A 27,637-nucleotide genomic window follows, 5' to 3' on the forward strand; every position below is an offset into this window, starting at 1 on the left:
TCAAATCTATCAAACTAGTTGGCGTTTAAATTGGCTAAATATTATCATGAGCTGTCAATAAAAGTCATCTAATCATAAACCACAAACCCATCTCTTTTCTATTTTGAACTTTTTTTACAACTTCACACCCTAAACACGAAAATTGGTGTTTGCCAAAGCTGGTGCTTTTCCAAGATAATCTGCAACTCTCCAGAATCAAAGATGTAATTGGCAAGAAGTTTGATGTACATGAACAAGGTTCCTGTTTTTATTATAGGTTCCTGTAGCTCAACTAGATTATAGTGCTAGCAACACTAAAGTGATGGTTTCAAATAATTTGGACCATAATGTAAAAAAAAGGTTTTACAAATGTAAAAAAGGAGACCAAAAATGTGGGGACCAAAAATATAAAAATAGCGAAAAGAGAGTAAAAATAAAACAACACCGGTTTAAAATAAAAAAAATGAAATAAGACTGCAATAAAAATTATAAATAAACATATGTTGATTAAAATAACTGGGTTCAAACTATTATTTGACTCAAAATGTAGGCTTTCATGATTAATTCAGTTTTGTTTGGTTGTGTCAAAATAGAATTCAATTGTAAGGTGACAAAAAGTGCTGTTTGTTTGTCACAGAAATGCGTAGTGTTTCAAATAAAGTCATTTCTGGCGGTTCATGACGGCTAGGATGCTACCTCTGTGGGCAGTAGAAGCAAAACAGCAAAGTTTTAAAACACCTCACAGCGATTCAAACATCTCCACAACTTTTGAGTGCTTATTAGTTTACAATTGTTTAATATCTGGATTGTTTGCATTTTGACAACTTTTCACAAATTGGCGATAGACACAGATTGCACATTTCATGCATGTCGTGAAGGTAATGTACACAACAACAGCTGAAGCTATTAAAAGCCGTTTCTGACAGTGATGTGCATCACGTCCTGATGTCAAGATTTAGATGCTCATAGCAAGCGAAATGCTAACCTGTCATGTGTCAAAACATCCGGAGTGCTTTGAACATGCTCCACCTCCACCTACATCACTCCAACTAAAAATCATTATTTCACAAACATGAGGAACATCACTCCCCTTAAAATGTTTCTAGATACAGTATCTTGTTTCTCGCGTCAGAACTGCTACGCTTCACACTGTAATTTTTTTGTTGGCTTAAATTAAAATATGGTCATTAAAACAAATTATGGTTAATAAGTTAAACATAACCTAAATAAACCTAAAATAAAGTTTTAATGTAAAAACATGAGGTCATGACATACTGATCACATCATTTTTCTATAGTGAGTACATTTTTACGTCCCATTATTTTTCTGAAAACTATTACATTGCAATAAAGCCCATTTTGTTAATTTCTTATTATGGGTATAATACATATTACATTTGATTCCATTCACTGAGTAAATTAACCTTGAAAATGTTAATTGTTATTTAATTTTTAATAAAGCCTTAGTTTTTGCTAGTTTTTTATTTAAAAAAAATATAAAAAATGACAAAAAATTTAAGTATTAATTTAATTCTAAATAACATATATATTTCAAATAAATGATAGCTCCTAAAACATTTTGTTTAACATCCCAAGCATCACTATCAATGCACTAATCACTATGCTTACATGATCCAAGGCATAAGACTCAGAGTGCAATTTCAGTTGTTATTCATGTCACACTGTAAAATAGTTTACATTTGTTAAGAATAGTCAGGCTACACTGACAGGAGAGGCTACACTGCAGGACTAAGCTTCAAAACTTCACTTTAACAATTTTATAAGAAGAAAAACTTGATCACCATGATCATAGATCGTCTGACAGGAACAGTTTACAGGTTACAGATGTTTGCCTTGAAATACATCTTTTAGGATTCTTAAAATTTCAGTCCTAGACTGCCAATCAAAGCCAAAGTCATCCAGTGTGCTTAACTTGAGGATGCAGTTTATTTTTGTGCCCTGCATAGAAAGCGTAACATCGTGATCCTCATTGAAAAAGTAACAGAATGGATAGCGATGTTCTGAAAATGGAGATAAGATCACAATTGCCGAAGCCTCTCTCTATGCATGTCCAACCCCCAAATTCGCGGTTTCTGGATCTTCCACCAGCAATTAACGTTTGATTGCTGAATTGCTTGGAAATGGTCATTGTCTCCCTCTCGCTGATTACAATCATTTCAAAGTCCCGCTGATGTTCTCATTGTACTGTATCAGGTGTGAGCAGAGAGACCTCAGAGTGTACTCAACTATTTAGTGTTCACTGGTGCAGGACGACAGAAAACGGGTGTTAAAAATAGCTCTTGTCATTGAGGTATAGATGAATGTGGTCCCAGGTCAAATGAAGTCTTAAATTGGCGCCAGGTAACGTGGCTGTTTAGTGATGAGTACTGGATCAGAATTGAATCATTATTTTTTTACGCAATCAATTTTCTAAAAATATTTAGCTTGCCAAGTAAATAGATTTTGTTTAAAGAGTAGGTAGCATGAGATCATGAAAATGACATTTCATCCAGTCTGTTATGTTCCCGTGTTTGAAAGTAAGTCGTCTGCCAAATTGTAAGTCCGAAGGTGAATAAATAACAAAGTTATTTGCTTGTTAAAATGGGAGTCGACTCTGATCACACAAACGAGACGTGGAATAGTTCACCTGCGTATCTACGTCACTATAAATAGTCCCCGCCTATGTTTTGCTGAGACTGACGCGAAAACTTATTTCTCCTCCCCCAAACACTGTCGCTCGTTCGTGATGCATGTGTATCATGTCTAGAGTCTGTGTTCTACAGTTGAAACTAAGTCTGTCTTATTTCAACTACCAAAGGAAGAACGTCTGAGGGGAAAAATGATTACAATTTATTTTTCAAGCGAAATACATAGCTCTATGTACCATGACAACGCACAGTTAAGACAAAATAATAGTATTACTAACGTATTAACAGTTTTTTAAGAAAAAAAAATGTTTTATTTAATTGATGAGCAAAAGCACAACATGCATGTTGTCACACTGGGAGTTTTATGACAAGAGTTGTCACTTGCCACTGACAAACATCCTGCTCCAGTCATGGTGGAGTTTGTTGTGCATTAGCGTCTTCTTTCTCGTCAGACTCGGGCTCAAACTGGTACGGTAAAATCGCCGCCATCTCTATCTACACATATAATATACAAACATCCAACCACATGTAAACCATAATCCTGTAATGATGGTAGTGGGGTTCCTTTTGCGACAAATGATGAACGCGTTTGACCAATAACAACAGACTACACCATCTGACCAATCACATGACACAAGGTTAGCGGCTAGGCGGGGACTAGACGGATGAATCGCGGAACGAATCATTTGAGAGTCAGTCAAGAAGTAAGGTACGAATAACTGCCTATTATTACGACATTATAGTGTTTTTACACATTGTATGTACATAAACTTGTTGTTGGACACTCCATAAACCAAAGTAAGACCTAAAAAAACATATGCTAGGTACTCTTTAAGCGTTAGTTAGGTTGTAATATTTTTCCTGTTAACTAAAAATAATGAATAGGGATGTAACGTTTCACCGTGAACCAATTGAGAATCGATTATAAAATGTGACAATTTAAGTCGTTCAAGGTGATAAAAGAATCGCACAATACATGTTTTAAACAGCTTGGGCCGCTGTGTTTACTGCAAACTTGGAAGCGTGCATTTGCTGATTTTTCTTAGATACTTGTATTATTATTATTTTATTGGCTTTGGAATTTGTTTTAAAATTTAAATTTAGTTTTGTTATTTGATTTAACAGATATTTAAATTTTAGATAGAAATGTACAGAATTTGAGAAATAAAAGGGCACTTGTTCATTTCAAATTCTCAATTTTTTTTATCGTATCGTGAGATCAGTATCGTGAATCACATCGCGAGCTGAGGGAATCGCTACATCCCTTACAATGAACAAAGTTTATTTTGTGGTGCATAATTATGACTGTCGTAGCAGGTGTTCAGACTCCCTCACACGCTTATTCTCTCTATCTCCAGAGACTCTCCTCAACACCTGCAGACAGCATCTGTCATGGCCGTCACACAGATCTCATTGTTAATGAGGTTCTGTCCTTCCACAGGCCCTGCTGTCACTGGACTTATAAACAACCACACATCGGGCTGTCCCATGTTGAGGAACAGCATGAACTCAAACCTTGCAATATTGTCTGTAAACACCTCCCTGAAAGCCCACTCTCTGGGTCCCCTTGGAAGTCTAAAGTTTTATGATGCCAAATTTGTTTAGCAAAACTGTATTAGAAAAGCAAATGCAACCAAACGTTGGTGCTTAACTATGTAAAAGTCACCGCCACAATACTAAGGTGGTTGCTAGGGTGTTGCTATGAGGTTGCTAAGATGTTCTGGGTAGCTTTCAGCAAGTTGTGTGGTTTCTAGGACATAACAAAGTAGTAGCAGTTGTTATTTCCAGGGTTTTCCTATGCAGTTACAATGGTTTTATGGTTGGTTTCTAGGGTGTTGCTACAAGGTTGTTAAGATTTTCTGAGTAACATGTAGTTTCTGTATGGGTGCTGTGTGTTGTTTCAAGGACAGGATGCATGGGTGTTGAAGATGGTTGACAATGTGTTGCTATGCAGTTACAAGTTTGTTGTGGTTGGTGGCTAGAGTGTTGCTATTAGGTTGCTAAGGTGTATGTAGTAGAGTAGGCGGGGCGAGACCGTGGTTCTAGTCCGGTGAGAAATTGTGAATTAGCGCCAGCTGTGCGCACACCGGGCTCGAATCACGTAGGAGATAGGGAGCATATAAGAGGAACGAGCGACCGGACCGTCGAAGAGAGAGGACCGGGCCCGAACATGTGTTATGTTTGTATTTGTATTTGTATTTATGTTTTGTTCGCCGGCGGTCGTCCGTGAGGGCCCGCCGGCTGTTATATTACTTTATTAAATGTTTAAATGTTTGCCGGTTCCCGTCTCCTTCCTTCCATTTTATGGAGATTTATTACATTGGTGCTGAAACCCGGGAGGAAGGAGAGACATGCTGACGGAGAGCCCTCGCTGCTGAGGGGCATCGCGGTGCTGAGGAGTTCGGGCAGCGTGGACGAGCGACGTCCGCCAGTGGCTGCCCGAGGCGGTGGTTCTGGAGCGAGGATTCGGCTGGGACGGAGAGCTCGCTGCCGTGCTCCTGGGCCGAGGTGGGGTGGCGGCCGTCCAAGAGGGATCAGAGTAGTCAGCGCCGTTGGCCGTGAGCCGGAATCCTGCTGCCAACAGCCATGATGGTGAGGAGCAGGAAACGGCGGACTGACTCGCTGCCGATGCCCTCACACGGAGGAGCCATCGCCAACCGCCAGGAGGCGGAGGAGGATCGGGCCGTCCACCGGACGTTCAGCATCACCGCATAGCACCGCGAGGAAGAGCCTCTCGGCTGGTTGAGGAACGAGCGGCAGCATGTCGGGGAACCGGACTATACTTTTTTTTTCTTTTCCTCTCTCCCCTCTCTCTTTCCGGTCGCTCCGAGGGCTCCCGTCTCTGTTGTCTCGTCTCGTCGCTGCATACCCCCCACCCCACCCCCCCGAGGGAGGGGGAGGGAGCTTGCACAGTCGCGGGGGTGAGGGGTGATGGGGGTATGTAGTAGAGTAGGCGGGGCGAGACCGTGGTTCGAGTCCGGTGAGTAATTGTGAATTAGCGCCAGCTGTGCGCACACCGGGCTCGAATCACGTAGGAGATAGGGAGCATATAAAAGGAACGAGCGACCGGACCGTCGAAGAGAGAGGACCGGGCCCGAACATGTGTTATGTTTGTATTTGTATTTATATTTATCTTATTATTATATATTATATATTATATATTGTTATATTACTTTATTAAATGTTTAAATGTTTGCCGGTTCCCGTCTCCTTCCTTACATTTTATGGAGATTTATTACAGTGTTTTTAGTGTTATTTAATGTGTTGGTGTATGACTGTTGTGGGTGGTTTGTAGGGCACTGCAAGGCAGTAGGAGGGGAGCTGAAGGTGATTCACAGGACGTTGCTATATAGTTGCATGCGTGTTGTGGTTGGTTGCTAGGGTTTTCCGCTTGTTAACATGTTTTGGGTAGCATTTAACATATTGTTGTGCAGATGCTGTGTGTGGTTTCTAGGAAATTGCAAGACAGTAGCAGGGGTGTTGCCAGGGCGTTGAGGGTGGTTGCTAGAGCGTTGCTATGCAGATGCAAGAGTGTTGTGGTTGGTCATAAGTTTTTTTGTTCATAAGGTTGTTATGGCATCATTCACAGAAGTGTGTTGCTGTATGTGTAAGGCCTTAGGTTTTGGAGGTGGTTACAAGGGCGTTGCTATCAGTTGCAGATGGCAGTGTTCCCATAGGATTTTGAAAGGCTTTTGGCGCTGGTGACGTCAGAAACTAATTAGCATATTTGTGACGTCATCACGTCAATTTAAGTTCTTTTTTGACGTCAATAACTAATAAGCATATTTGTGACGTCATCACGTTGTGTTAGTGTTAGCACAATTTTTGACAAGAAAAAGTTGACAAAAACGCATTTTTAGTGAAAAAAATGCCCACAGCGTATGGTTACAATAGCAGCCATGACTTTGTGCATGAAGGCATCCCACAGAAACATAGGCAGCGTAACGGAAATCTATTTGAATTATAAACAGGGAGCGTCTTTGCAATAACCTCATATATAAAAACTACAATACTAATTTCTCGATAGAAAGGCAATCAGAAGTTGTTGAAAGTGAAAATAAAACTTACATTTAAACAACACTATCCTCCAACAGACGTTCAAGTTTGAACATGGTTGTATTTTACAACGGGATGCAAACAGCAGTCACTTTAACCGCTGCTAAAATTCTGAATTATAAACGCAACATATCGGACAAAATCACAATACAGTACATCTACATTAAAGAGCGGCTATATGCTGTTTGCCCTTTCTCTACAATGTGTTGCTGTATTACGAACGCTTCTTTGATTTTAAATGCCAGTGCCAGTTAAATACGACAGGCCGAGGGCTCTTGCACACACATGGATGGAGCTCATCGGAAGAGATTGGAAGAGAGAGTGCATGATGCGAACACAGAAGATGAGGACGAGCGCACACAGCCACACCAAACAAGTCTTGAAGGAGACAAAACGCGTAAGCTCTGTTTATCCATTAGTTGTTCTATCACAGATACTGTCAGTAGCACGGATGTATAAAAAATGTGACGCAAAATATTCTTGGGCGGCCATAAATATACCTGGGGTGTTCCCAGGGAGTGGCTTTTGCTAGGGTGTCCTGGATGCTTCCAAGGATGTCATGTGATAATCTAGTATCATTATCACTTATGTCCGCAGCACAAACAAGTCAAGTCAGGTTTATTTATAAATCACATTTAAACATGGCCAAAGCCAACCAAAGTGCAGTACAACAGCAAGTTTAGCACAGAGCCAATATACATATACATCCAAGACTTTAAGATAAAACACTGATAGATACAAAAGCTTAAATAGAAGTTATAAAAACATTTTACACCGCACAACAGTAAGTATTAAACAATGTGGGGTGACTTACTAAAGTGGTTAAGGTTTCATATTTACAGGTTGTATCAAATGCCTAAGTATAAGTAATAACAGATAAACAAAGGAGATCGCTCATAGACAGTGAATTAACCGTGGAGTCCCACCGCAGCATTCAGTGCATACATGCACACAGATATATCTTGCACTGGTTAAAGGTGCAAGGCAGAACGGAAATCAATAATTCAATCTGTTACCAATGGCAACAACTCCTCCAGATGGTCCTCTGCACCTTGGCTGGAAACAGATCAGCAGATCCCAAGAGCGATGTGTTTACTTCGCCAAAACTAAATCTCTCTCTCTCTCTCTCACTCTCTCAGTAATGGACTAAAGCCCAGTACAATCTGTCCTTCCCCTGTGAATTCATCAGTTCTCGCCCTCGCTGCGACAACATGCTGGCACAGCCACGCCCGCTGAGCCCTCTTTACCTCACATTCATTATTCAGAGATTGGGGGAATTGATAGCATTTTGTATACACTTGTTTTTCAGAATATTTGTCTTCAATGAAGAGATTATCAATAATTATCCTTAATACAGGTGCTTGCAAGTGAGCGTCACTTATTCGGTCATGGACCTGAATGATCCCTCAAATCGTGCAATTGTTTTTACTATTGTAGTCAATCTGCGTTACAGTTTTCGCTAGAAGGTCTACAGAATAAAAATCCTTCAGACTTACTTTGAAAGAGAGACATGAGCCTTATCTAGAGACCGGCAGCTCAATGGTACAACGTTACATGCACATACAAGTTTCTACGCACATATCGGGATTTAACAATGTATAGTACTAAAGATCATGACTTGAAGCTTTGCACACAACATGCAAGCCCTTTTTCGCTCCTAAAAATCTAAAATCTCTGCTGTCCAGTACTATGAAAAATTCTTGGGCATGTAAGTATTTTCACCCCACACTTTTTTTAGGCCAGTATAAGCCAGTGTGTCAATATCAGTTTACATTTCCAAACATTCCTTTTGCCATTATTTGTAATACAAATAATGCATTTTTACACAAGTGCCTAAAACTTTTCATAGTACTATAGATTTTATATGTAAGTTTCTTTAAGCGTCTAGGAGTCATTGTCACAGTTCTTCTGGATTTCGTCCATCTTAGTTTATTCTCTTTCTTCATGTAATGATAGATATTTTCATATAAACATAACATCAAAACATATAAATAACTAGCTGAAAACCATTTTGGCGGTGAAAACGTGCCACATACTGTGCATAATACACTTGTGTCTGCAGCATCCTTAAAATATGGGACTATCTGAATCCCAGACAGCAATACTCACCCATGACCAAGATTTCCACTGCCTTTGCCCCCCTGCTGCAAAAATGGCTCATTTGAGAGGGAAAGATAGAGAAGGATAGGTTGGGGTGGCGGGTGAGCTAATTGATGTCTTATCCCCACAGAGAAGCTCGGGCCTGTCTATCATTCTGTCAGCTTGAATGCATCCTGGAGAAAAGACTAGACATGAAAAATAGAGGTCCTCTCCTTCAGTCTCGACAGACTGGAACAGCCCCTAACAGCTGGAAAAGCCATGAAGACAGCCAATTCTGCTGTAAGACTCAACATACCAGTCACCCAATTAAGCTTCACTGAATACTCCTCTTGAAGGACATGGCTTGAAGCGCTGCACACAACACGCACTCACATAACACTGATGATTTAAAGGTTCAATCCACTGAGAGCCTTCATACCACTGCTCCAACAAAATACAGTAATTGGACATCAAGACGTTCAAATTAATATTTAACAAAATTTCAGAATCAATTGAACATTTTCTCATAATGTTTTGAACCTCATCACTATCCCAGGTGCACATGACATCCCCTCCTTAGCTTACTTTTGCAACCATCAAAACAAATCAACAAAAATCACTATGTTCCAACATCATAGATCCATCAAATCATCCAAGGGTGGGCCGATGTCTACACTGAAACATTGCAATGGACGATGACATTGCTCTGCGGCGTTACAAAGTGTGGCGCATCTTTATACAATGCGAGCTGCGCAGACCTCTATGGCAAATCGATGGTGTCAGAATTATGCTACAGATTAAACACGTTTATATCCCAAGGCCGTATTTGACAATTTGACGCATTTAACCAAAACACTGATGAACTGAGCCATACCAGACCAATTTACCACTGATCATGTAATGCCTTTGAATTTACAGGATATATGTGCGCAGTGTTACTGTACCTCTGCTGACATTGAACATATCAAAGCTTGCCTACTAAAGGAAGGACTTTTTCTTTTTGGAAATGTAAAGTTACACAGCGTATTCTTATACTTTTTTTATAATTTGTTTATTTAAAGATTCACAAGTTAACAGACAGTGTTTAAGTACAATCAACATGTTTATAATATGTTTATTACAGTGACTCATTATCAAATAACTGAGTGTGGTAAAGCCACGGTTTGGTTTTATAAGTCTGCAATCAAAGAAAAATTTAACAGATCATTCAATATGTTAGCATGATTGAGGTAATTCTATAAAAATATGTCAATCAATTCATGCATCAACTAATATCATCTCAAGCCGGGCCTAAAGTTTATGGTCAAATATTGCATTGGTCACCATGATTTATTGATTTTCTTTATTAAATAACACTGAAGATAAGGTGCTTAAAATAATTGCATATTAAATGGCAATCGCAATATTGGTAAAATAAAAATCACAATAATCTTGTTCACCCATACCACACATAACAGTAAACACTAGGAGGACAAGCTCAGCATGTTTCATAAGAATTTCATAGAGGTTTTACAATTCAAATCTAATTCTAATTCACATTACATGGCCTGTAGAAGTGATGAAGGCTGTCCTGTGTGATTACGTCTAGCGAACAAACTGCTTCGAGCTGTTCTGAGGGAACGTTCAAAGGCGCCCTATAAAGGTGATGTATAATCTCTTCATGTGTTTACTCACCTAATCGCTTCGGTCGTATCGGTGTTTATAAGGGAAGAAGGACAAAGGCGCATTTAAGAGCACTCAACTATAGCAAATGTTGTAATACTCGGCGTGCCAATGCAAATTTTGTGTGGGATGTGAGCAGGTGGTGAGACCAAGCTGTGGATTTGAGCGAGAGAGAGAGAGAGAGAGAGAATAACAAATGCTCGCTAAGGGCAGGCACTCAAATAAGTATTACTGCTCACAACTGCAGTGTAGCCGTAGGGGACGAAAACACTTCGTATTCATACATGCAAACAGATCACGCAAACGACAACAGAATAACTGGAGCCAAACAAGGATGTCTGGAGATGTTTGAGAGTAGTAACACAAAGGGGAGTAACAGAATTCGTTGAAAGTTACATTTATTTCAATTTCATGTTTACATTGTTTACAAAACTACATTAAATAAGAGCTGTTGTGATTAGGGCTGTCAAACATTTAATCACCATTAATCGCTTCCAGAATAATAGTTTTTGTTACATGTATGTTATATACATGTTTATAGCATGGTCAACTCAGTTGAATACTCAATTCTGATTGGCTGGAAGGTGTTCATTAAAACCGTTTAATGCACGGATAGTTCCAGTCAGTTTGATCAACATTTTAAATGTAAAAAAATTGCACTTTAAACATCAATAACAGCTTTAACTTGGCTAATGAACACGTTATAAAGGGGATTATCAAAGGCTAGCCTTGCATTAAATGATTTTAACTACCTTGCGGAAATCTTTCCGCTTCGCATTGGGTGGTTCCTGGCCTCTACATCATGCATTAAAATCCTTTATTGCACAGCTAGCCGTGAATTCTCCCTTCCATTTATATCTGTGTTCTGTGCATAGTAATTTTGTATTTATTGACACAAATACATAAACAAACATGTATATACATTTAGGAAATATTTAGATGTCTTTATTGATATTTACCAATAATTTAAATTACATATTATAATGCTTATATATTCATTCATTTTAATATTTTTTGTTAATGTATGCATGTACGTGTGTGTGTTTGTAAGTACAAAATGAATATGCACAGTAAACAAACATACATTTGCAAACACAAACTTTTATATTCTGACTGCGATTAATCGCCCGACACTCCTATTTGAAATTCCATATAAAAACACCTGACACTTTTTCGCGTTACGAATGAACATCCCCTGTTAGATTTATTGTGCCTCAATGCAAAGGATAGCGGGAAATTCAGTAAAAACTATAACCAAAACCAAGAAATTAAGATTTCAGAAAAGTTCTGGGTCGGCCTCAGTGCTTTGGTCTTAACTCTGCTTCTTCTCCTCACATCTCACTTATGTTTAAAACTGAAGATCCATCTTCAGGCAACATCCCACTTTCCCTGACTCAATAAAATAAACAATCCCAAATCGTCCATGTCTGGGAGATACAAGCTCTCAGACAGACCCAGTATAACCAATGAAATCCCGAAGCATCTCTCAGGGTGTGAAAAAGCGAGGGGCCTCTTCCAGTAAGACGTGCCGTGAGGGAATGGCTCCACCGTTGAGAGACATTCAATTATTAGCAGCCAAAACTAATTACATTTAACTGCTGTTATCCAACAAGATTACAACAGACAAGAAACGAAAGTGCTGAGTTTTAGCTAATTGATGCCATTAATCTGAGGTCTTTGGCTGAGAAAAGAACATTCGGACTTTAGGATGTGACTGGGTTTATTTGCAGCGTTTTCTGTCTTGGCTTTGTTCTGGCGCTTTTTGGCTTCGTTTGGGAATTTCTTAAACAAACACCTAATATGATACTTATCATTTCAACATCCTGTTTGTTTATAGTATGACTTTTTGGCACTGCTTTCAGCTGAGTCTGAGCACTCATATCTGATAATAACAAGAATTGAATTTCCCGGAAAACAAATACCTAAAAATACCAAAGCGACTGACCACATGTTGCCTTCATGATTACAGCTTTAATTTGCAACGTCCACCTAATCGCAGTGTGAAATACAGTATATCAACGAGAATTTTTTTCAATGAAGTCTAAAACACTGACTGGCAGACAGATGTGTAAGTTTACCTGTTCAACTGGAACCTCCCTCAGGGAGCATTACAATAATGGGTGCCGGTTTCTTCCTCTGGCATCTGCTGCTGTAAAATATCAGTTTGCGGCACGTCCCAGAGGGGAGAGTAAGTGGCTTTTCAGAGCAACTTACCGTGTGATTGAAGGCCATTGAAGTGGAATGCTTTGTGATAGGCTGGAGCTCTTATGTGTTACAGTAGAAGAACCGGCCACACATCCGTCAAATGGTAGTCATTGTTATGATAATTGTATTTGATTATTATTTATGATATATATATTTATAAATATATACAGACAATTGAAGTGTAAAAATAAAAACTTTAATTCAGCACCGTATAACATGCACAAAGTATGAGAATGAGCATGAAGCTTATTGGTTATTATTTATTGTACCAAGGGGGCTGTTCAATGCTTCATTGTGATTCGCTGGCGAACATTCTAAGGGTGTGCATTGTTTTTCAGGAAGCATACACCTATAAAGTAGTTCCAGATCTGTCAACAACTTCCGCAAGCATTTCTTAATTTCATCCAAAAATTCGGTGGGACAAGTCCCACCCCCAAATTACAAGATGTTGCCGCTATTCTGGTTTACGATCATCTTATGCTCATTAACATCAGAAACTCTATGGAATTACTGTGTTCGCAAGTGCTGAGAGGTCCTTGTTCATATCTTTCTCCAGACCTGTCCAGTGTGCCGTTCCCTTGGGCAGCAATTTTTTTTCATTCCCCTTGATCTACAGGCAGGGGTGGAGGTCTAGCATCGGTTTTGAACTGCAATTATTGCATTTCTTTTGTGTTATGTGGATATTTGGGATGCAACTTTCTCTGACCATAAACCAGTAAAGTTTAGGGCATCTTTTCCATGTCAGATTACTAAATCACGCCCTAGTGCACGCCTGTGTCGTATGATAAATGCTGGCGTTATAAACGACTTTTCTGCTGCATTTGTGTATAATCATAATGTATCTCCTTTTGAAAATCTCTCGTCTCATGTGTTCCCAGAGTCTCTGTTTTGTTCTTTTAATTCTTAATGCACAAATATTTTAGATGTTATCGCACCCTTTAAGTTGAGGCATGTTAAATCTAAAGCAGAACCCTGGTTTAATGATAATACACGAGCACTTAGACAAATCTGCAGAAGAGCTGGGCTTAAAAGGACAGGCTCCAGGTGTCATATGTGTCATGGTTCTGCCATTTCTGTTCAGGCTTTTCCAGCCTTGGGGTAGAACCATGATAGCATCATATTCATTACCCACACCTGCCTATTGTTAATTATCCTTTGTTCGTCTCCCTATTTAATGCCCTTGTATTCTCTGTCCTGTGCTTGTTTGTTCTTTTTTCTTACCACTTTATCAAGGAGTGATCACTATGCTGTGTCCCAGCGTTTCTGTTCCAGTGCTCTGTTCCTGTTCCAGTTCCAGTGCTCTGTTCCTGTTTATGTTCTTGGGTTTAAACTTGTTGGATTTGTTACAGCTTGTTTTCCCTCCGTGAGTTTTTCTTCAGTTTCAAGTCTAGTGTAAGTTAGTCTTCGTTCCTGTTTGGCTGTGCCAGATATCTATACGACAATGTCAGAAATATAAAACACCAGGTTAAAGATGAATGTTGCATTGAATTCAGACAGCTGCTAACTACTTTATAAGTCATTAAAAGAAGATTGAAAGGCTTCACTGTGGGCGTATTTTGCAGACACCCACAGAGTCAAATATCAAAACCAACAGTCTTCAAAATCAAATCTGCTTTCTAATAAAGTAACATTAAAACACAAACATTCAGAACGGTATATTCAACAAGAATATTCAAACCACCATGACTGCAAAATCCTTCTTGCTTTATATGACAATTTGTAAGTGGGGGTAAATACCAGAACATGCAGATTGACCTGTTTATGTATTTGTCAATGAAGACTTAATCGGAATGAACCCGATATATAATATATGCCAAAATAACATTAATATAATTCTGAAGTACTGCAGAGATACTCTAGTCAGAGGCTCCTCTAGTGAAAGGCACTTTTATTTGCTCTTACATCTGGGACAAATCTCACCTAATCAAATCATAAAATAAACTCAAAGAGAACTGAGCTACACAGACTAAGATGAAAAAGATGAAAAACGTATGTACCAAAAGTCTAAACAAGTCAATAACAAATATATTCACAAAGTGGACACATTATTTCACAACACACTTCAAAAACAAGTGAGACCAATGGTGTGTTAGAGAGTTGATTCACTAACTTACTATGTAACACACGAACCAACCCTTTCTCCAGTCTTTTAACAAGGCAACAAAGGCATGCCTTACAATTGATTTACTATTGGTCAAATAAACATAAAAAACAAACAAGAAATAAAGTGACAATGATGACACACCATGAAACAGGTGGACAAAAAGCCACTTCTACTTCAGTCATGTTTCCCTAAACAATTTTCAAAGATCAGCGCACCTGCAGAGGCTTTGTGCAGAACAAATGTAAAACAGTGTTCCCCTAGGCCGTTTGCGGTAGATTAACCGCCACCGAATGTGATTTGTGTCGTCTCGGGTTTTCAGGGACTATTCTGATGCGCCTAAAGGCAGCTCAACATTTACGCTTCAAACAAAAAAAGTCTGAAAACGCCTCTGTGCGCCCCTGTGCTTCTGTGCTCGCAAGTGTAAATTAAGAGGGGAGTTTCAAAGCAGGACGGCGCCAGTTTACCCCTGGTGGAGATGAGAGCGTTTGTTATTGAACTAAGCCTGAGGGGACGTGGTGTCAAATGGGCTAAAAGCTCCCCAAACCTCTGGTCTACAAAACGCGGCTTGCCGGTAGCCTTTAAAGGGATAAAATCTTTAATGCTGAACCAAAGATTTGCGAATAATGCTCAGACGTCTAAAGGATGAAAAATGTGAAATCATTGTAAAGCATGTTTTGCCACGGTACAGCAAAAATTGGCAAATTGCAGAAGTCAAGAGTAGTGGGATTTACAGAATGGTACTCCTATTTTAACAACTGCTGTGAGTGTTACCAATACCTACAGCAAATGTTGAAAAACAGTGAGAGAGAGGCAGTGTGTGGAGCATTTTAAAGCACAGAATATTATATTGTCATATATATATATATATATATATATATATATATATAAAATGAAATATCATATTAACAACCAAAGCAGATTTCTGATTTCCAAACAGATTCTTGACACTGCTATTTCAGTTGCAACTGGTTAACTCATTCGCCACCAGCCTCTTTAAAAAAAAATTGCCAGCCTACGCCAGCGTTTTTTAACATTTTCACCCAACTTTAATGGCTGACAGTACATTTTATGTAAAGAATATATGGACAAACAATATTTCAAATGAAAGAACAGAGTCTCAGCTTTTAAACAAAAGAAACCGTATTCTTCTATCTTCATTTGTTCGTTTGGTATCACTCCGTAGATGTGGGTAGGTTTCTTCAAAAATGCATCATTTTGATTAAACAGCTGAGATAATTAACGTTTTTTGTCACAGATTCCCCCCAGATTCCACTCAGAACAATCATTAAAAACCGCTAAAACATATACGTTCTAGGTTCTGGTATTCTGTACTTTTTCCCAAAGGTGTGTAATAGCGCCACCTGCTGTACAACAGTACAAACACTGATTGCCGTAAAAACTCGTCTTTGGCGGGGAAGCGTTTTTTTTTAAATGACGAGATAACTCGTCAATGGCGCTGAAAGAGTTAAACAAGTAAAAAAAGGTTTTCATAAAGTTTGTCACAAACCTTTATATTTTTGGGGGTCCTAAAGTTTATTCTACTTGTCTGTAAATCAAACAAACATTTACATTCAAATTAAAGGATTAGTACACCCAAAAAAATTCTCTTATCATTCACCTTCATGTCATTCAAAACCTGTATACGATTCTTTCTTCTGTGCAACCCAAAAGGAGATATTTCGGGAAATGTCTCAGTGGTTGTGTCCATACAGTGAAAGTCAATGGTGGTCAATATTGTTTGCTTTTCTTCCCAATGTTCTTCCAAATTTTGTGTTCTGCAGAAGAAGAAAAAGTCATACAGGTTTGGGTTGAGATGAGGGTGAGTAAATTTGTACATCCAGATGGGTCCCCTTCTGAAGAATGCCAACTGAAACCTTTAATCCACATTATCTGTTGGAAAGCATTAAAAACTGTGGACGATCCCACCTGCTACGGGAACATCTTGTTGGAATCATAAAGCCTCAAGGAAAAAGTGCAGTCAGCAGATAAGGCATTCAAATAAAGACAACATTTCTCCCAACATTCCCAACGGACCGAAAATTGTGAATTTGATTCAATCCGATTGAATCGACAATTTACATACAAATGAATTTATGAATGGTTTACACAAAGATACGTCCACAACAATAGTTGAATGAGCGTTACTCAGTTCCTGTCTTATTTTGATGCTTCATCAGGGCCATGCTCCCTACTCACGATGTATCTCTGGGAGGTGGGTTTTCTGCATGATTTTGGTCTTGTGGCTATTGGCCTCCTTATTGCACCCACAACTTTTTGAATCAAAAACTGACGACATGGGACACTCAATAGGCTTCTCAAAGGATCACAAGTCTATATCATTTGTGCTATTTGCCTGAACTTTTAATGATTTTATTGATCCAAATACTAAGCTTTACATTTGAGAGCAGCATGTCACACATTTCTGTGCATTCCAGAAAACTCGGGGCCTGTAAACAATCAAAACTATTTGGTTGACATAACTGATCACTATTGAGTACATCTGACTGGCTGTCACCACTTCAAAGCCAAAGAGGGTGCAAGGAGCAAACCTTAAAGGTGACCTTTACACGCCCCGCCACAATAAAAGTCCACTCAAGGAGCTCCAAGCCTTTGATGATCGATTGTAATCCAGCTTCACTAAATGGATCACTTACAGTAAAATAAAACCAACTTCAATGCGGCACATCTCTCCGCCAAGACATTGAAATATGATATACTATTTGAGCGAGAGACTGCGAAAGAGTGTGTGTGTCTGATAAAGGCTGAGAGAGCCTTATAACTGCTTTACATGTAATCTGAGCACGTCTTCACTTACTGAAAATAATATACATTTTCGTATGGAAGGATGTGGCAACTGGTTTCTCTATGCATCTTCAGATCTATCATAACATTTATGGCTGTGGGTTAAGAGTACGGGTATAAAATGCATTGAAGATGTAATTCAATAATGAAGTAGAATGACTAATCCATCATATTCTATCCGAATGCAATAACAATCCAGTGTTCTTAATCTCAATCTTTTCTGTTCTAGATTCTAAGGCTGGAATAAACTACAAAACTCCTGCTCAGATTTTGCCCAGATTTTCAGTCTGGACTTGTTGCAGAAAGTCTGCGCCAGTCTGCAGATTTTATCCCGTAGTGTGTAATGCTCTGTTTTTCTTTATAAAAGTCTGCAAGTGTTTGATGTCCCGTTTTTTTTTATCTGTTCAGATTTTATAAAGTTGTGTAGTCTTAACTGCATATAACATGCCCTGAGATATCTTAAAATATATCAGTGCCATTATTTTGTCTTAAGATGCACACCAGTAATGTATTCTTCTATAGCTTTTTATAAAAGCGACATAAATATCTTAATTCAACTAAGGCATTGTCCTGGCTAAAGCCAAGCCATTTCTGTGAAAAGCGTGCCATTGCGTCTTAAAAACGGCAGTTGCATAAAAGTTGCTAAAAACGACTACATCCTTTGGCGGGGACGTTATATGTCATTGTGCATGTAAATGTCACAAATAATTCAACATGGGCACAAATCACTAAAATGGTGCATGGGGATTCATTTACAAACTGATGACTTTCCAGGGTGCACGTTTTAAATAAAGTTTGAAAAAGTTGTCGGAGGCATGGTGGTGGTGATGTTGATATCTAGCGACCGTAGAGTGGTCGGTTTCTAGCATCATGTTTGCTGTTTACTTTTGCTGATTGTATTTAGGCTTTAAAAGTATCAACAATTATGTATTGACTTATCTTTGCGCATGTGATGAAATGACCTGGTATTTCTGGCGCAAGTATTATTTTTCACGGGAATCAAACCATTTCTACCAACACATTTCTAGCATGACGCACAACCAGTTGAACTATTGAAAATCTGTATCCACACCGGGGCCATCCATTCAACATCAAGTGGAAAGCCTAGCAAAAAATTGAAAGCTGTTATAGAAGCAAATTAATGCTTGTGTTTTTCAAATCAACAAGCACAGTCAAAAGTGAAGTTTGGACGTTCATTTATTTTTAGGAATATTATGTATATTTGTTATTGAATCAGAATATACAAATCCATTATAGAGTGTGAAATGACAACAACACTTTTATTACTCATACAACCACTGTACGCTTCCTTGTAAATCGTTTCATCAAACTTCCAGTCTGTTTATATTTAATTTCATTTATGTTCATATTAATTTGTATTTATATTTTACTGTATAATAATTGTATTAAATAAACAATTTGTTGAATTCTGTAATATGTTTATTTGATTAAATAATGGTACACATTAAACTTATATTTGATTGAATTATATTATGCAGTAATAAACAATATGAAAAGTCGGCAAAATGTTTCGTCACAAACAGTGCCAGGCAGTAATTGCACAAAATTACTTGTTATCTTTTGATTCTTAACAGTTGTAGCTTTTAGTCAAGAACTGTGGTTGTTTTCTCTATAAGCTTTTCCATAGTGCTCGTGTTAGCAGAGGTGGTGATCATATCACACTATCGATCCTCCTTCCTCCACTGACTGAACCCTCATATCCTTCCGAGAAACAGTTAAAACTACATAAACACATCATGTTTTATGTTTACATTGCAGATATGTTAGAGACAGATGAATACTTTTTAAGAGCTTTGCCTTTGAATGTATTTAAAATAACGTACTTGCAGTTGTTAGTTTACTGTACTTGTGGAACAGTCAGCCGCTGTTCAACAGCGCGCTCCCAAAGCGCTGCTGGCAGCACGAACAGAGTAAATACTAGTGCTACAGCAGGGAAAAGAGGAGAGCAGATCCATGTTCAGGTAAGTTCTTTAATAAATCCATAATAGTGAGACAAATCCACAATTAAACAAGGAACACGGCAAGATAACACAAGCAGATTGAAGGCATAACAAAAACCAATGATCGACGAAGCACAACTGAACAAAGGGGCAATATATACACAGGAGAAGAGACAAACATGAAATAAGACACATGTGAAACCAGTTACAATAATGAGACACAAGGCATAATGGGAAATAGAGTCCTACAAACCACAAGCAGAAACAGCTCACTATGGCGCCTTCAGGTGGCGAACCGAGGCGCCAGCAATATGACGTGACAACTAGTGCTTTTATGAGCGAGGCGAAGCAAACACAGGAATCCTACGAATGTCTATGCATAGCCGGGCCGGTCACTTTAGCTCACAGCACATCACGCACAAATTTTGTGCAATTATTAGCGTGTTCAGTACAGTAATGAAAACAGGTCAAGCCAGAACAAAATGTGCACTTACACAAATGTCCCAAAAATATTTTGAGGTCGCATAGGTTAAATTTAGGGAACATATGCGACTAAAATAGTTGCAATTTCAAGCCTAGCTCTCCATCACGCCAATTGCGTAAGAAAATTGTGTTCACGCTAGACCAGTCGGATCTCACGAAACACATCGGAGTGCCACGACATCTCGTCAGACCACTAGTCTATACTGTAACAACCAGTGCATCACTGCAAATTCTATCACACCTGAATGTCTTTTCTAGCATACCGATGCGTCCTTTCTTACCTGAAGAGGAATTTCTCAGAATCACAGTGCATGAAATTCAATTATTACTGCTGTGCACCTGTGTGCACTCTCTGTGCAGTTGTTGTAACAAAAGAAGAAAAAAACACATTTCTCAGATTCTGGGTTTTCTGCATCATTGATTATCAAAGGCAAGACGAGTGTCAGGCATGTATCTGTTAAAATTGTAGAACAGACTGATTTTCTATGTTACAATACAGGCTCAAATCCAGATTGACTGTAAATTATTGCATGACCTGTTAAATAACTAATGATAACTAATTACTAATTCATTGTCATTAACCATTCGATTATAAAATCTTAGTATAGTATTTTCTCTGATTACGCAATAACGTATTTTTCTGTGTCTTTATTGTGTTATAAGTTGCCCTTGCATGTATTAGACACGTAAAATTGCTAAAATTAAAGTCGGAACAAAAGATGCATTCTATCTAAAAGTGAATGCATACCCAGACATGCCTGAAAGGCCTCGTGTAACCACACTCCAGCGAATTTACGTCACTTCGTAACATGATTTGATTGAAGACCGCCCAAATCTAAACGAAGTGAGGTGGGTGTACTTGTAAATCTCATTGTATCATCACCGTCACAGCCATGTCGCGGAGACGCTGTGTGTTTCTTTTTCAAAAGAAAGCCTCTTTGATTGCCATCCCAAAATATGTGACAACTAAAAATGAATGGTTACATTTTATTTACAACACTGTTCCAGAAAAGAACAATCTGAATGTTCAAGCTTGTGCAGTTCATTTCATAGACGATTGCTTCACAAACGTGGGAGAAAGACTAAGACCGGATATGTGCGAAAGCTTTGGTTAAAAAGTGGGGCCATTCCAACCATTAAAACTTTGCTGGCGCTTCAGATTCGCAGCCTTTCAGTATATTTTCATTGTAAAAGACTTTGTTACGGACTAACGCAAGTTGAGTTCGTCGTGTGTTTGTGATCTGCAAATGCAGACACGTATGCAAAGTGAAAAAAGACAACATAAGTCCTAATAATCAGTAATAAAGTTCCAACTAGAGGCAACAAATGTTGTGTTTATAATGTCTTTTTTTTGTATTTATTTTGGGTTTATTGTCTTTGCTGAATCGCAACAAGACGTGGCGTAATACTGGTTGATCAAGAAGGGCCAAAGCTCTCGCTTTATTTATGTTACCATTCCCTGCTGTAATACGAGCTTGTTTCTATCTCACACAAACTCTGAAAGATTTATATTGTTGTTTGTTTATAGTCTTTATAACGTTGTATATAAAAGGTAAAACAGTTAGCTATAGTTTTTAACTATTTAACATAATATTTTTGTTAATAAAACCTTACCAATCCTTTAGATCATGCTCAAGTCGTGCCGGCAAAGTTGATGCATCGGCTTGATCATCTTCATTTCGGATCATCAGATTCGGGCTCGTATTGCTATAAGGAGGTACCGATGACATTTTATCACCTTTTAGTATAATTGCTTGGGAATATGGTAGGAGGCGTTACATTTCCCTCACATTCTTGCATACACATTGATGTATTCGACCAATCACTACGCACTGGTTAACTGGCCAATCAAAGCACACCTTGCTTTTCAGACCAATGAGCTTTGTAAAAAATCACTGTTTTTTAACCTTTAATCGTGTATACACATCACATCACATCTAAAACAAAGGATAATATTTGTTTAAGCCGTGTCATATGACCCCTTTAATAATTGCACGGTACATGTAATTTATGTTTTTGTAGCATCAAGAAACTAAATGGCTTTATGTATTCAGTAGATGGAAAACTATACTTCAATTATACATCATTACATAATTATCTTTAGTCCATGCACATTATAGATGGGAAATTATCACTTCACACACTCGTTTCGTATGACATTGGCCATCAGTTCTTTCTTGGCCTGTAATCAACCTGCCACTCTTTTCTGACTCTTTCTCGGTCTTGTGTGTTTTTCTCACAACCTCTCATTCAGTATTCAAAGGGCCGCTGACTGCCCACCGTCGCGAAAATGGGATCAGTTTCCTTGGATTTCTAAGCTTAGCTATCTAAAGAGAAAAACAGATCTGACGGTGTGAGACAAGTCATGCAACATTAAAAAAGTTCATTGGATATTGCTGTCGTGGATGATGTTGGAAAAAACTCAATGACAAATTTATATAAATCTGGTGTGGAGACAAAAAAAAAATTACATGAATTTCACTGTTTTTAACAGATTTTTATGTATTTATGAAATACGAGAGGGAAACGCCAAATTATATTTTTAACTGGATTTTTTACAAGGAAATACTGTAAAAAAAAGATTAAATTACAGAAAAGTACTGAAAAAACTTACAATGAAAACAGGAAAAACATAATTTTAAGTGAATTATGTAATTATTTTTCTGCTGCTTAAGCTTTTTTTACAGTGTATGGCTTACGAACATTACTCTTGGGTAATTTTCTTGGGTAATGTCCTCTATAATTATTCAAATTAAATTTGTTTTGTTTTGTGACAATCGAAGATAATTTTGGATATTAAAACAAAATTTCTTATTTTTTTACTCTGAGAAAACCATTCTTAAATAACAAAAAAATAACTAAAAATCCCTATAAACGGTCCAAAAGTGATTCGTACAGGGCATGTTAATAAAAACTTTTGAGGCTTCAGCCCCCTTGTCCCCCCCCAGCACCGCCCCTGGGTGTGATTATATGATATTTTGTAAAGTTGATTGACAACAATTGTTAGTTTCGCAATTTTGTATGCAAAATTGAATGAATTAATGAAAAACTGGAAGTTTACTCTTATTTGGCCAGAACAAACCATTTTATAACTTCTCTAGAGTACAACTCAAGATTTTCCTTTTCTTAAAAGAAAACTTCTTTTAAAAACTTCGACACATTTGCTCACAACTTCGACACATTCCTTCACACTCGGTTGCTTAAAAAGACCCTTGTACACAGCAACCGATCGCAGCTGGTGCACGGCTATATCTTGAACCACCCCCGTGGAGCTTGTAATTGGGAATAAGGTGACCATTGTAAGCCCTGAGGTGAAAATAAACAACCCCATTTGGGCAAACATGCATTTCCACAGCCAACATCTCCGATTAAAATGTCACCCTTGTCAATTTGTGAGCCCCTACAGCTTTTTAATTTTGCTTCGGCCGACTTGGTTTCGTGAAGCTTTAGTTTCCACCAATACATAAGATAATATAGGACTTGCTTAGCCTTTGCTCACTTGAGTAATTCCAGAAACGCAAGAGAGAAAAGAGCCATTCGTTTTTGGCAAGAGGGGTGATTTGGTGGCCCCCTCAAAGGCTGGAGCGGTCAAACTGATGCTGAGGTCTCTGGGATGTGATTAAGGTCAGTATGGTGCAGTCAGGGAGAGAAGCTAAACCAGAGGATTCTGTAGCTTTTAATGAGAAAGAGCATCTCCTATGGTGCTGTTCATAAAAGGTGTCATTGGGCGAGATTTAAAGTAATAGGTCATCCTAAAATGAAAATGCACTCATAACTTTTCCAATCTTGTATATGCCTTCCTTTCTCTAGCTAAACTCAAACAATGCTTTGTTATGAAAATATATTGTCACTGTATGTACACATACAAATCCTACGTATAGATAACTTTTATGATGGATGGATGAGACCTACATATGTGTATAAAGTGTCCATAAAGTGACAAATATTCTTGAACAAACACACACAAAAAAATCTTGTGTTGAAAACAGGGGATATAGCCTATATACATCTGTGGGTAGTATAATGCTAGGAAAATTCAGAGAGAATTTTCATTTATGGGTGAACAATTCCTTTAGATTTACAACCCAACGCTTTTCATTCCCTCCAACTGACCAATACATAATATACAAAACATTTACATTAGTTTTCATAAATGTCATGCTTTGTATGTTTTTGTGCAATGTAGATTTTTACATTGTACATTTTACAAAAGGAAATGTTTCCATGAAAAGTATACCACGTATCATTTTACTTCCAAGCGGTAGAATGGGAGTGAATGGGTGTTGACTTTTTCAGATGACGGAAGCTAGACACCAAAGTTAATAGCGCTGTCAATATGTATATTACTCTTAAACAAACGCATCGATTTGCTTCAGAAGACCTTGGTTAAGACCATAGATTCTTGTCTAGCAGTTTCTATGATCAATTGATCAAGCATGTGATCAGCCAATGACAAAAAAGCAGGAAGACTGCACGCACCAAAACCCCAATTCCCCCACAAACTCTTTAATGTTGATTTTGAATTCAACATTTGATTTTTAACATTTCAGTTCAGCTTTAAATGTTTTGTTGGTTCTATTTTCTCTAACCTTTCTGTAGCCAACTGTTAAAAACTGAAACGGGAATTGCTTCTAGTATTGTTTACAGCTTGCAAAATGGCCTTTACTGTCAGAATGCGGCTGTGTGCATTTAAAATGAACCTCTGAAAATATGTAAAACAATTCCAATTTTTTTCCAAAATTGTTCAACAGTGTACACATTAACAATAAAAATATTATTAAAGCTACTATGAAGTTTCTATGAAGCATTACCAAAAGCAACAACATCTTATGACCGAGTTTTGTAGCCTCTGGTTTACAGGGGCAAGACATTCTCACAAGCACAAGGCATAGCATGTGGTAACAAATTCTGGTAATTCACACCTAGTCATAGAGATGTGAACCTGGTTTATCTGAAGGCTCACTCCAGGCTAAACTTATAGTTTAGCTGAACAAATATCTGCTTGTATGAGTAAACCACTCGATTTGGCACAACCGAAACACTGTAGTGAAATATATTACAAGACTAAATTTAACTGTTAAGTCCTAAGTACACGTCTTATGTTCAGCATGCAGAATGCAGACAGAAAATGGTACTATTACAGACTAATGCACAGTGGTAAGAGCATGGCGCTAACAACGCCAAGGTCGTGGGTTCGATCCCAGGGGATTGCACTGTGCCATACTTAGAAACAAATGTATAGGATAATGCAATGTAAGTGGCTTTGGATAAAAGCATCTGCCAAATGTATAATTGTAAATGTAATGCATAATAGCTAGATGTATGTTATGCATTTCTCCAATTATTAAATACAGTACAGGCTACTAGACATTAAGCTTTCACCTACTCTCCTGACTTAAAACTTAAGCTTCATTTCTCATCTCTATGAAACTTAATATGCGTAAAGAATAATCACATAGACACCAAGATATATTAGAGCGTCAACCTGTAAATCAGCAGGCAATGCGATGCTTTCCGTCATCTCTACCCGTATATAAAACCATAATATTCTTACCTTTCCCGTAGTTAAAGTGGAGTTTGATGGCTTTGCCCTGGTTGATGTGCAGGTACGTAAACCACACCGCGAAAGTAAGCAGCACCAGCAGCAGCAGAAGTTTGAACTGCTTTCTGATTTTCTTCACCGGGAATCGCAGCATCATCAGCAGCGGCGGCAGCGCAACGTGAATCTCAGCTGCTGTTTGCGCGCTTTCGGCACAACACTCCCGATGTCACAATATCATATTTGCATCAGCAGCGGAATCCGTTTCGGCTGCTCGCCGGTTTGGCGCACTTGATAGGAGGCTCCCGGTGTGACAGTGTCATATTTGCATCAGCAACAAACTGAGAGCGGACGCATTTTAAAACAAGACTCGGGATGTCACGACGTCAAAATGTCGAGAAGCAGCAGAATCGGCTGCCCGTAAGTTCAAACGTATGGCTCGTCACGATGTCATTTCTCAGAGCAGTAGCAGTAGCCGCTCGTTTACTCCCAGCATCAGAATGACAAGATCCTCTTCTCAAAGACAAGACTTTCAATGTCTCATATTTGCGGCAGCCACAGAAAATAACTGTCAGCTGATCCTCAGTTTGGCGCGCTTTGAAGACCTGATGTCATATTTCCTCGAGCTCAACAAGTTTCGTTGATGATGTCAAGCACAGTTTTCTCTCTTACACATAAGCCTTATTTTTTTGCCTCATAAAAATGTTGTTGTTCTTCGTTTAAATCTCACTTTAATAAAAAGGTTTCGCTGCTAAAAAATATTAAAATGAAATTTTATCGTAGGCGTCAAGGCAAAGAAAATAGCAGTCGGTTGTTAATCTCGTGAAAGCCGCTCTGACAGCAGTCCAGCCACTCCAGGGAGGATCATCCTCTGGATTTAAAGCTTTCGCCAAAGTGACCTGTCAACTCTTTAACTTCTAACACTGCTATTTCTTAACAACAAACCATAAAGCATGATGCCATTTCTTCATATGCCTAAGTTGTTGACTTTCTCCTGTTAGAAGTCAAATGTGCATCTTGTGCTGTGACAACTCACACAGCCATGGCGATGAACTTGAACAACAAACCCTGCATTTACACGACATGCTCCTATTATGACAGGACCATTATTAAACCAATAAATGTTCAAATCCTACATTGACACAATGCGAGGACACTTGAGACCAACTTTAATTTAGATCGATACGCATTTAAATACGCACGTCTAGTGGTTGCATTGATTTTGTATGCAACATCAAATTTGAACAATACACAACCGGTATCGTATCACATAGCCATATAAAACACTGCACCCAAATAAATGTTCTTCATCACCAGCTATTGTTTTACCACAGCATAACACTAGTGAGCAAGAATAACCGGTCACATCTCTCTTGTGATCTATAGGTGAACTCGTGGAGCTGCGATGTCGTGCACCTGCTAGTCCGTGAGCAACTTATTTGCTCTTCCTTAAATATTAAATCAAACGCACATGCATCACTGACACGTCTTCTATTAACGCAAAAAAACATAAGCATGAAACAATAACAATGGTCTACAGACGTCCGTAAGCTCCCACAACGCTAGCTGCATCTGACATTTTCAGTGGCGCGCTCCGCCACACAAACGCTTTGTTTCGCAGACGTGGGTTTGTGCATCAGTCTCTTCGATCCTCGTGGATGTTGTCACGCCTTTTGTGAGATCAACTATAAAGCAACGAGTCTCATAAATCCGACGGGCTCTGTTTCCAGTCCTGCGATGCGAGCGACTCCCGAGCCCCGCGTTTAACTAAGCATCCACGAAGCCGCCGGGGAGCGACGTTACGAAGCCTACTATTGTACAGGCACGGCTCATGAATTCATAATTAGGTAATGCTGAAGTTGCACGGCAACCTTTCCGGAGTCGTCCGGTCACTCGGCTAATTCATATTCAGGAGCTCAGCCTTATCACCAAAACATGACTGGGTGAACGTCACCGTTACGTGATTAATATTCATATAGAACTCCTTGACCATAGTAGGGTTTTTATGTTCGCTGCTGGGCAACCGAACTTGGGTGGAGCCGTTATGGGCAGCTAGTGCGTCCAATCATAGGCGGAGTTTCAGCGCAAATGAATATTATTGGAATGGCTCCGGTGACGAA

General features: G+C 38.7%; 1 protein-coding gene across 2 annotated transcripts in view; it reads right to left on the reverse strand.

Moving 5' to 3' along the window:
- Nucleotides 1-27,293, reverse strand: part of b4galnt4a (beta-1,4-N-acetyl-galactosaminyl transferase 4a) — a 148,788-nt gene extending 121,495 nt beyond the window's left edge. For both annotated transcript variants that reach the window (XM_056739944.1, XM_056739943.1), the window contains exon 1: nucleotides 25,533-27,293. In XM_056739944.1, coding sequence (XP_056595922.1) covers nucleotides 25,533-25,677 — 145 coding nt within the window. In that variant the 5' untranslated portion in view covers nucleotides 25,678-27,293. The remainder of the gene's footprint in view (nucleotides 1-25,532) is intronic.
- Nucleotides 27,294-27,637: the final 344 nt, after the last annotated feature.

The sequence above is a fragment of the Triplophysa dalaica genome, chromosome 24, assembly GCF_015846415.1.
Source record: "Triplophysa dalaica isolate WHDGS20190420 chromosome 24, ASM1584641v1, whole genome shotgun sequence".
NCBI lineage: Eukaryota > Metazoa > Chordata > Actinopteri > Cypriniformes > Nemacheilidae > Triplophysa > Triplophysa dalaica.